The sequence below is a fragment of the Globicephala melas genome, chromosome 19 (genome assembly GCF_963455315.2).
Source record: "Globicephala melas chromosome 19, mGloMel1.2, whole genome shotgun sequence".
Lineage (NCBI taxonomy): Eukaryota > Metazoa > Chordata > Mammalia > Artiodactyla > Delphinidae > Globicephala > Globicephala melas.
In genome coordinates, this window is record NC_083332.1 from 11,053,272 (window position 1) to 11,064,702 (window position 11,431).

Genomic DNA, 11,431 nt, shown 5'->3' on the forward strand with positions numbered 1-11,431 from the left:
CAACTACTGAAGCCTACGTGCCTAGAGCCCGTGCTCCGCAACAAGAGAAGCCACCGCAGTGAGAAGCCCTCGCGCTGCAACGAAGAGTAGCCCCCGCTCGCCGCAACTAGAGAAAGCCTGCACACAATGAAGACCCAATGCTGCCAAAAATAAATAAAAATAAAAATTAAAAAATTTATTTTAAAAAACCACACATATTGAGATTTTGATTTTGGCTTAGGATGTGGGAGAACATGGAAGACCTTAACTTCTGTAATAACACCAAGAAATATCTGGACATTATAATATGTCACACATTGGAAAATTAAAGAGAAATGGAAAGGGAATTCCCTAGCGGTCCAGTGGTTAGGACTCTGCACTTCCACTGCAGGGGGCATGATTTCAATCCCTGGTCAGGGAACTAAGATCCTACAAGCCTCAGGGTGTGGCAAAACAAACAAATGGGGCTTCCTTGGTGGCGCAGTGGTTGAGAGTCCGCCTGCCGATGCAGGGAACACGGGTTCGTGCCCCGGTCCGGGAAGATTCCACATGCTGCGGAGTGGCTGGGCCCGTGAGCCATGGCTGCTGGGCCTGCGCGTCCAGAGCCTGTGCCGCGCAGTGGGAGAGGCCACAACAGTGAGAGGCCCGCGTACCTCAAAAAACAAACAAACAAACAAATGAACAGACAAATCCCCCAAAAACAGAGAAATGGAAATGGATACAAGAAAGCCCCTCTGGTTACCATAGAAGGGAGCCCTTCATAGGTGACTGGCAAGCCATGGCAGCTTCCTGAGGCAAATCCTGGGTCAGGGAGTTGGGAGGCGGAGGAGAATATCTGTCAAAGACAGAGAGATTTTACTGTGTCCACAGGAAGCCAGTTGATCTATTGGTGACAGCAGGAACAGATGGGATGGATTGGAGTCTGGCAGACCACCAAACACAAAATTAGTTTTCTCAATATAATAATTCTCTCCTCCATCTCTACTCCAATTTTATCAAGAAAAGGTAATTTTAGGTAATACTGAAAAAAACAGAAAAAGTGTTATCAGTTTGTGCTTTTTTTTACAGCTTCATTGAGGTATAATTGACATATAGTACACTGCATTTTTTTTTTTTTTTTTTTTTGCGGTACGCGGGCCTCTCACTGCTGTGGCCTCTCCCATTGCGGAACACAGGCTCCGGACGCGCAGGCTTAGCGGCCATGGCTCACGGGCCCAGCCGCTCCGCGGCATGTGGGATCTTCCCGGACCGGGGCACGAACCCGTGTCTCCTGCATTGTCAGGCGGACTCTCAACCACTGCTCCACCAGGGAAGCCCCATTCCTTTTTTTACTGAGTAGTTTTCCATCATAAAGACATGTCATAATTTATTTATTTTTACACTGTTGATGGGCATTTGAGTTGTTTCCAGTTTTTGGCTATTATAAATAAAGCTGTCATGAACATTTGTGTAAAAATCTTTGTATGGACATGTGCTTTTGTTTCTTTTGGGTAGTACCTGGGAAAGGAATGGCAGAATCTTATGGCAAGTGTATGTTTAATTTTTTAAGAAATTTCCTAAGACTGGGAACAAAGCAAAGTGTCCACTCTCACTACTTTTATTCATTGTACTAGAAGTCCTAACCACTACAATAAGAAAAAAAAAAGAAAGAAAAGGTCGACATGCTGGAAAGAAAAAAAAAAACTGTCCCTATTTGCACATGACATGATTGTCTACTTAGAAAATCTCATGGAGCCCACAAAAAAGCTCCTAGAACTAATAAATGAGTTTAGCCAGATTCAGCACACAAAAATCAGTTGCACTTATTTTCTATACCAGCAATGAAAAACTGAAATTTAAAAGTACCATTTACAGTAGCCCCATAAAGGTGAAATAAGTATGACTCTAACAACATATGTTCAGGACCTGTATCCTGAAAGCTGCAAAACTAGAATTCTCATCCATTGCTAGTGGGAATAAAAAAATGATACAAGCGCTCTGGAAAACAGTTTCTCAGTTTCTCGTAAAGTTAAACACACTCTCGCCATATGACCCAGCAATCCTACTCCTAAGTATTTACCCTAGAGAAATACAATTTCATGTCTACATAAAAACTCGTACCCAAATGTTTACGGCAAACACTTGTACGCAAATGTTTACTTTATAACTGCCCCAAACTAGACACAACCCAGATGTCTTCAGTGAGTCAATGGATAAACAAACAGTGGTATGTCCATACAATGTAATAATATTTCACAATTAAAAGGAACAAGCTGTTGATATACACAACACGGATGAATCTCAGAGCCATCATGCTGAGTGAAAGTAGTTGGTTTCAAAATGTTCCATTCTGTATGATTCCATTTCTATGACTTTTTTGAAAAGACAAATCTATAGTGATCAGAGAACAGATCAGTGGTTGTCAAGGACTTGGATGGGGGGGATGTGATTACAAAGGAGTAGAACAATAGAGTTTTTGAGATGAAGAAACTGTTCTGTATTCTGACTGTAGCGTTGTTCAGTTAATTAATTAATTAATTATTTTGGCCATGCCAAAATTGTTTTTGGCCACACGTGGCTTGCAGGATCTCAGTTCCTCGACCAGGGATTGAACCCGGGCCACGGCAGTGAAGGCCCTGAATCCTAACCACTAGGCCACCAGGGAACTCCGTGCCTTGTTTAATTTACACAAGTGATATTTTGCTGCAAAGGAAATTTCTTACTTTTTAAAAAAACATAATGCAGGGCTTCCCTGATGGCGCAGTGGTTAAGAATCTGCCTGCCAATGCAGGGGACGCGGGTTCAAGCCCTGATCCGGGAAGATCCCACAAGCCGCGGAGCAGCTAAGCCCGTGTGCCACAGCTACTGAGCCCACGTGCCACAATTACTGAAGCCCACGCGCCTAGAACCCGTGCTTCACAACAAGAGAAGCCACTGCAATGAGAAGCCCACGTACCGCAATGAAGAATAGCCCCTGCTTGCCGCAACTAGAGAAAGCCCGCGTGCAGCAGTGAAGACCCAACACAGCCAAAATAAATAAATAAACAAAAAACCAAAAAAACCTCATCTCCCACTCTGACATCGCTACCCCAAACGAGCATGTGCCCACCTGGCCACTATAACATCATTGACAAAAGAGAGGAATTTTCAAATTCTTTCTGCAGTGCCCGTCCTTCTTAGACTTCTACCTCTTTTCTTGTCTACTCTCTAGAACTTACTTTTTTTTTTCACATCAGCATCTAGTTTCAGGTAATTGGCTGCAGTTGATGGTGGTTAGTTTTGTTGTTGGAGAGGGGTGTGTGTGCACGTGTAGTGGACTTTGGTTCACTTCAATAAGCAGAAGACCCATAGCCTCAAGTTGCCAGTCACATCTTATGGGTCCTGTTAAGTTGTAAAGCTGTTGGAAATAATGCCTGTCCCTGAAGTGCTGCTACCTTGACAGGGGAGATTATACGTTGTGTGGGAAACTGTAAGATATTGAAGGAAGGCTGGCAGATGTGCTGGGGCTATGCTGAGGGAGATCAGTGGGTGCCAGAGAAGTCAGAAAAGGTCTGCTGGAGTTGGCAGTGAGATGTCTAGTGGGACCCTCTGGGGTGGGTAGGTGGGAAGAGGAAATGGAATTTCAGGGAGGAAGGGACGTGAACACAGCCCTGGAGGAAGCAATGAATATCATGTGTGATGATGGAGTCTAAATCCGGGTGGGTGAAGCACACGTACGGCAGGGTGATATGATGCTATTACTGTTACCTCCCCACGCCTCCATTCTTTGTACTAATTCTCTTGTCCCTTCTCCTCCAGTCAGTCAGTCAGTAGGCCTATTACCCGAGAAATGCAAAGAGCCAGAAATACCTTCATGTTCAGCCCTGAAATTTCAGAGTAGGCTATGTAAATTGAAGTTGATGTAATTCCAAAGGCCCAACTTTTGACTTGTTAGACTTGGAATTTTTAAGTTTCAGTCTAAGAATGAAGGCTTTATGGCATGGTTGTTTTGTTTGTTGTGGGATCTCAGTTCCCCGACCAGGGATTGAACCCCAGCCCTGGGCCCTCGGCATTGAGAGCGCAGAGTCCCAATCACTGGACCGCCAGGGAATTCCTATGGCATGATTGTTGGAAAAAGAAAAAGTAGGTTTGAGAAGAATGTGTGATAGTGGTCTGTGTATGGTGGGTGATAAATTGTAGGGTCTAGGCCACATCTCGTTCTCAAGTACCTTGGGAGAAAGCAAGTCTCTACGAAATTATCTTTTCTCCAGATCTTCAGGAATTTCATCACCTATATGGGATTCCTAGGCTGCTTTAGATTCCTGAAGGACCTCGGTGGGATTTGAGAGCAGTTGGAAGAGGCCCCGAAGTCGCTAGAGGGACGGCAGAGCTTACAGGGCCTGCGTGGAGCCCATGAACCCCCAGACAGGGTTGAAGATTTCCCAGTGGAAGCCAGCAGGAATGGAAGCTGAGAACCCAGGCATCAGTGAGAACCTGGACATGAGCAGCATGACAGGTGAAAACTAGACAGTCACCTCCTGCCCACCAGCACTATAGCAAAGCCCTGGGTGAGGAGAGTGGAAAGGAAAACAAGCCCTGAAGTGACTGAACTTAGATCTGAAATGACTGAGAAAACCCTGACACGACCGAGTTTACTCAGACTGGTTACTCCACTAGGTAGAATGGGGGATTGTTATAAACAAAATTATCATAAAAAAATAATATATTTAAAAACAAAATTATCATAAAAAGAAATAATATATTTAAATAGTTTATATTATATATTTAAAAATTAAGAAAGTCGGCACACTTGAGTTTGTGGACTGAGAAATTTGTACATGCTGCGTAAAGCTCTTTGGCAGATGACAGATATAATTTTAAAAATACCAAAACAATTCACAGGCCAAATTTTTAAAAATTTTGGCTCTCCTCCATTTACTCAGGAGTGTCTTCTGCAACTGTCATCGGTGCCATTAAGAAGCCAGTGTCCTATGGGAAACAGCTACTTGGCTTTTTCGGTTCGTTTTTTGTTTTTGATTTTGTGTTTTACCCCAAATAGTATTTACCAGTCAAGGCTCTGAATGCTTGTAATTTCCCAAATTTATATGTCCCCTCATTAAGTTAAAGTTTTATTTGTTGGTGTTTCCGCTCCTTCTTTAGAGAGATTCACCAAACTGACACAATGGAGAACTGGATGCCTGGGAACAAAGATAACGTAGTAGCTGGAGTGGGCCTTTAACTCAAAGAGTTAGTAAGAACTAGAGAACTTTCTAGAAAGAACTTGGCTGGACTATACTATGATCAGACTCCCCTGTCCTTTGTGGGAGGGGTCAACAGTTTGTATTAAAAGTCTCTCCTCCCGCTCCCAGTGCAGTTTATTGTATGTCATTTAAGCCTCAATAAGGCTGTTTTTTAAAAAAATGAAAAAAAGTCTGTTCCCCTTTACTCTACCTTTGCTCTATACAGCTCCTGTATCACTGGAGTATTTTACAATAACATAGACTTTACGTATTCTTGAGTAATAAGTTAAATAAATAAGCATAAGAATGTGAAAAAAGAATCTCCCCACCCAATAGTTTTTCACCAACATTCATCAGACCCTGCTGAACCCCAGGTCCCTCCTAAGTTCCTTCTGTCCACTGAGGAGGCATTAAGTAGTCAGCAGAGATGGGAAGGAATGATGTAAAGTGGGCAAGGGACAAACAGGATAGAGGGAGATAGGGCCACTATAACTGAAGAATTTAGAGTCTGATTTTTCTCATTCTGCCACACCTCCCAGGGAAATATTAGAACCCCAAGGCAGGTGACGTCGGCCTTACAATTGGGTTGGGAGCGTTCTGGAGGAGGACAACATTAGCCTCTTGTCCAGCTAGCAAGACAAGGAAACCTATTAGAGTGAAAGGAAAACCAGACTTCAGGTCAAAACATCAGAGTTCTGGTCCTGGCTCTGCCCATAGCTATTTAAGTGTGAGAAATTCATTAAAGTTTTCGAGATCTTTGATTCCCTTTCTGCAAAATGTGTAGGTTGGAGGAGATGAATTTTAAGGGCCCTTTTAGCTCAATAATGCCACTTCTAGTTTTGAGGCATATACACATCGTGGCAGAAACTTTATTAGAAATGTCAGATGCATCCACTGGGACTGCTCTTCAGGCTTCCACCTGCCCCTCAGCTTGCTGATGACCACTCAGAAGAGATGTCCCGTGACCCGGGACCCGAAGCACCTACTCAATGGACAAGCGCTTGCAGCGACAGCGGGAGCAGTAGCTCTAACCTCCAGACTGAAGTGTGAAGCCATGTGGCCCCACTTTCAACCTTTCGGGGAGAGATAGACCTGAGTGGACACGTTTCCTTCACCCGCAGGGGCCCTATTGTAAAGATCCCAGACATCAGCCTGCAGCCATCTGCGGATGTACAGCCTTTGATCTCCAAAGGTGCGCTGAGGTCTCCTGTGGAACAAGGAGGGATGGGGAGACACACAGATGTTTTAGGAAGTCAGAGAGGAGTCCACGCCTCCCTCATTCCTGGAACCCTGAGTGTCAGAACCTCTTGGGCTACACTCAGATGTCTGGTTTTCCAGCCTCTGAAACCATCAGATGTTCAGTTTACCTCCAGTGACCTGAAGTTTTCCTTGATAGCATTGATTTGTATCGTTGGGGCAGGAAAGAGAAGGAGCATTCAAACAGGACCCCAAAGCCAGACAGGTTGGGCAGCGGAGGTCTGTTGACCCTCTGGGAGCTGAAGGGGGAGAGAGAGGGACAATTAAGGGCGAGTCCCGCCTCTGAGTTGCCTCCCCTTGCTGCCTTCTCTTCCTCCAGTCTTTCCTGCTGGTGCCTCTCTACTCAAGGACTGTTACTACCACCTCCCCACCCCTCTCCAACTGATTTCTATGCTGTCAGAACCCCATCCAACATGACTTCCGAACTCTGTGCTTAGGTGTGGAGATACAGATATGAAAAGGACACAGTTCCTGCCAGCTAGGATCACTGCCTTGAAGGAGACAGACATGTAAGTAATTAACTACCATACAATTCAGTAGGCATTGTGTCCAAGGTCTAGTGGCAAAGAAATGGAGGACCACCTAAGTACCTAAAATAATTTGGTTAGGTATTTTCCCAGAGCCGACGCCTGAGTGGAGATGGAGGAAGAACAGAGGTTAGCTATGTGAAAATGGGGGAGGGGGAGGAGGGAGAGGAGCAAGGGAAACAGCGAGGACCAAGGGCTGGAGGTGTGAGCCGGCTTGGTGGATTGGAGAATTGTGAGAAGTTGTGGTGTTGATACTCAGCTGGTAGGCACAGGTGGGACTGGACTGTATTTTTATAGCCAGCATCCATTCTGATTGGTCAGTACCATCTCCACTGTTAAATATTTTGAATCCTAGCCCCAAGTAGAATACAATAAATGAGAGAAGGAAGAGAAGGAAATGAGCTGAAAAGATAGGCGGGGCCAGATTTCTATAGGCCTTGAGGACCAACGGGGGAACTGGGCTGTGGCCATGCGGCAAAGGGGGAAGCAGTGCTTGCTAGATGGACGATGTCACCACCCTGCTCAGAAACCTCCACTGACATTGTATTGCTTAATAAACCCCAAACCCCATTTACACTCCAGCCTTCACTGATGTCCCTCTGCTTGGAGCAGCGTTTCCAGACCTCAAGGTAACAATTTAGAAAAAGAAAGACAAGCCAAAGGTCTTGAGGTCCTTTTGTGTATGGCGCACTTGGACCTAAGCAGAGTAAGCCCCGTTTTTTCAGGGCTGCATGGAGTTTCTCTCAGCACCCGTCTCTCCCCTCCCAGGGTACCGTCAATCTCTTCTGTCCTCCATAACTCATGTAAGTCCTCTTTGTTGTTGCAAAAGGAGTCCTCACAGTAGTTACTGTAGGAGATGGCGATTAGGCCAGGGGCTGGCGTGTGCTGGATAATCGTTATTGCCGGTGCCCCGTCTGAGCTGCAGCCCTTAGTGGCCAAAATTGCTGTCTTGGTTCCTGCTGTGAGACAAGAGGGAAGGAAAGTGGATGGGGGTGCAGCGCCTGATGTTTGGCCTGGGGAAGGCGGAACCGCGTTAACATGGCCATAATCACCTTCCCCCCTGCCCCTGCCCCACCAGCCCAACGGCCTCGTTCTCATTTTACCAGCCTTAATCATCAGCACGGTTTCCTGGCACAATGCCCCATTGTCACAAGTCTCAGCTTTGTCTGTGGTCCAGTTAAATGTCTCTGCTGGATCCGCTTCTAAGCCCACGAACGTACTCTTTTGACAACGCAAGTTTTGTGCCACTGGGGAGAAAATGAGATAAAGATAAGCACTTGCCCTTCTCTGTGGGGCCCCAAACCACTCCTTTTTCACCAGAAATCCATCCTCCGTGACCCAGCCGCTCTCCCCCCACATCCCCAATACATACAGATCAAGGTCGGGGCTCCTAGGAGAAAGAGGAACAGTAAAACCTGGAAATGACAGGCTCCCATGGCTTCTCTTAGAGACGTTTGGAAGAACCGATCAGGATCTGTGATTTGATGGAGAAGAACCTTTTCAACCACATGGAACGAGATTAAATCTAAGATCCGGCAACAAGTACTGACTTCAGGGCAGAGTTTACGGGTATATAAAACGATGATCTCGGGCTTCCGTGGTGGCGCAGTGGTTGAGGGTCCGCCTGCCGATGCAGGGGACACGGGTTCGTGCCCCGGTCCGGGAAGATCCCACATGCCGCGGAGCGGCTGGGCCCGTGAGCCATGGCCGCTGAGCCTGCGCGTCCGGAGCCTGTGCTCCGCAGCGGGAGAGGCCACGGCAGTGAGTGGCCCGCGTACCGCAAAAAAAATAAATAAATAAAACGATGATCTCTAAAGTCAGTCTGTCCCGATCTCGCTTGTGAGTTTGGGCAAGTTAACTAGTTAACAAGCCCCAGTTTCCGTAGCTGTACTTCTCAGACTCAGCCGCCTAGACCGAGGAGCTCAACAGCCCCATACCCTCCAACCTCTGGATCCGTAATCTGGCCCAAAGGCCCTTCTCCCTCAGACTCCGGAGTCCAGGTTCAAACCTACGCTCTTTCGCGGCCCAAGAACCTCAGTCCCCAGCTCCCAACTTCATCAGAACCCAGGATTCTGAGATCTAAGCCCTGTCCTACCTAGGGATCCAGGAGTTTGGGTTCAGTCACCTTTTCTGTCAGGACACATGATTCTGGGCACCCAGCTTCTCCCCCTCTCCAACCCAAGAGCGCAGGGCCCCGGCCCTCACCCCCCTCAGCTCCAGGACTCCCGCACGCCCCGCCCCCCCCGTCCCCCGCCTCTGTTTCCTCAGGACCCAGGAATCTGGGCCCCCAGACACCCTTTTACTCTTTAAGGGACCAGAATTCCTCCTGGCCTCTATATGATCTCACAAGAATCTCCTTGTGCTGAAGGAACGCCCTGGAACGCTCCACTCGCCCAGCCGGTCCTTCTCCTTCTAGTGTCTCCGAGGCACGGAAGGCGGGGCCTGCTTCACCGGACAGATCAACTCGAAGCCCCATTGGTCGATACGAAAGCATCTGATGAGCTCATTGGATGAGCCTGGAGGAACGCCACACCCCATTGGCCTTTCCCAGGCTGTCTTGCTAGTACGCATGCGCAGGACGCCGAGTGGCTGGCAAGCCGGGGGACCTAGAACTCGCTGGTCTTTGCCGCGCTAGGGCTGCAGGGCGGGGCGGGTGGTGCATCCCCAAATGGCCTTGCTTACACTTTTCTCTCTTTGGGTTATAGAATCGCTACTTCTCCAGCCACACTAGGAAGTCAAACCCTTGGCTTTCACCCACTGAACTTTTCTCCCTGTCCAAATTGCCTCGCATGTTTCCAGCCTGGCCCCTGCCCCAGCACCCATCCAGTGGCCATAGCCACTGGAAGTCGACTTGGTCTCCTGACCCGTCACTTGCAGTGGTTCCTGCTCAGCCCAGGCCTCATCCTCTGAACACGTCATGGCACCACCCTCCTCCGTGACCTTCTGGAAGGCTGAATAGGGTAATGCGGGCTTCAGTGTTACTTCCGGCACCCCTGAATGACCGATTGCCATCGTATCTAACCCACGTGTCAGTGTCAGTACCATGAACACGTTGTGTCATTCAGATTTCTTGTTCATGGCTGGAAAATCCTATTTCATATATATATATATATATACACACACACACATACACACACACATATATATACACATATATATGTGTATATATATGTGTATATATATATAAGCTTTCTGATGTAACATGAAGTAGAGATGTCTTTTGTGTTCTTTCAGACTTGGTACTGTTTCTGTGAGTTCTATGGTATAAATGAATATTTATTTTTAATAGAGAAAAGTGCCCCAATAAGAATGGTGTTGGTAAAAGTCTAAATTTTATGTAAAAATATATTAAGAGTTTTCAGTTGGGGACTGTTAATATTAAGAATATTATTATTAATATGGTTATTAACATAAATATTAGGAACAGTTCATATATACAGTAAGAGAGAGTTCTGGTCCCAAAGACCCTGTCTCTCAGGACCCAGGACTCTGAGCCACCCTCCCTTCTTCTTGGGACTCAGGCCTCCAGCACTCACCTCCTCTGAGCTGTAACAGTATGTGGTTTTCCCGGGTCATTGTGTACCTATAGGTGTGGTGCAAGGTCTCAGGTCTTGGCCACAGTTGCCAACGCAGGACCAATGGGTTAGGGGAAACTGGAGGGCAGAGAGGGTGGTTGGGAGCTGCACAGACACCTGCTTCAAGCTCCAGAATGTTGTCTCAGGGCCCTCATCCCTTCCCATGCCTCTGACTGGCACTCACCCTTCCTCTTCTGTCCTAGCCCCAAAGCTGGCTTCTAGCACCTGTAGTGAAGGTCATCTTAAATAATCTCTTGGCCTGTTGATTAGTTTGCTGAGGCTGCCGTAACTAAGTACCACAGATTGAGAGGCTGAAAGTCCAAAATAAAGGTATCAGCAGGGTTGGTTCCTCCTGAGGGCTGTGAGGGAAAGATCTCTTCCAGACCTTTCTCCTTGGCTTGTAGATGGCTGTCTTCCTCTTGTGTGTTCACATCATCTTCCCTCTATGCATGTCTTTTAAAAAAATATTTAGTTATTTATTTTATTTTTGGCTGCGTCAGGTCTTAGTTGTGGCGCCGGGCTCTTCGTTGCAGCCTGTGGGCTTCTCTTCTAGTTGTGGTGCGGGGGCTTAGTAGTTGCAGCTCTCTAGTTGTGGCATGTGGCCTCCAGAGCGCATGGGATCTGTAGTTGCGGCACACAGGCCCTCTAGTTGTGGCTCACATGCTCAGTAGTTGCGGCACATGGGCTTAGTTGCCCCGCAGCACGTGGAATCTTAGTTCCCCTACCAGAGATCGAACCCACGTCCCCTGCATTGGAAGGTGGATTCTTAACCACTGGACCCCCAGGGAAGTCCCCTTCTATGCGTGTCTGTGTCCAGATTTTCCCTTAGTATGACGATACCAGTTGGATTAGGTCCCACCCTAATGTCCTTGTTTTAACTTCATTACGCCTGTGA

The 11,431-nt window shown here is 47.1% G+C and overlaps 1 protein-coding gene across 1 annotated transcript; it reads right to left on the reverse strand.

Annotated features, from left to right (window-relative positions):
- Positions 1-6,163: 6,163 nt before the first annotated feature.
- TEX101 (testis expressed 101) lies at positions 6,164-9,105 on the reverse strand. Its single transcript, XM_030874066.2, has 6 exons — positions 9,087-9,105; positions 8,334-8,435; positions 8,065-8,208; positions 7,735-7,920; positions 6,545-6,673; positions 6,164-6,384 (listed from the first exon to the last, which is right to left on the reverse strand). Exons 1-6 carry the CDS (start codon positions 9,103-9,105, stop codon positions 6,164-6,166), a joined length of 801 nt encoding a protein of 266 aa, XP_030729926.2.
- Positions 9,106-11,431: the final 2,326 nt, after the last annotated feature.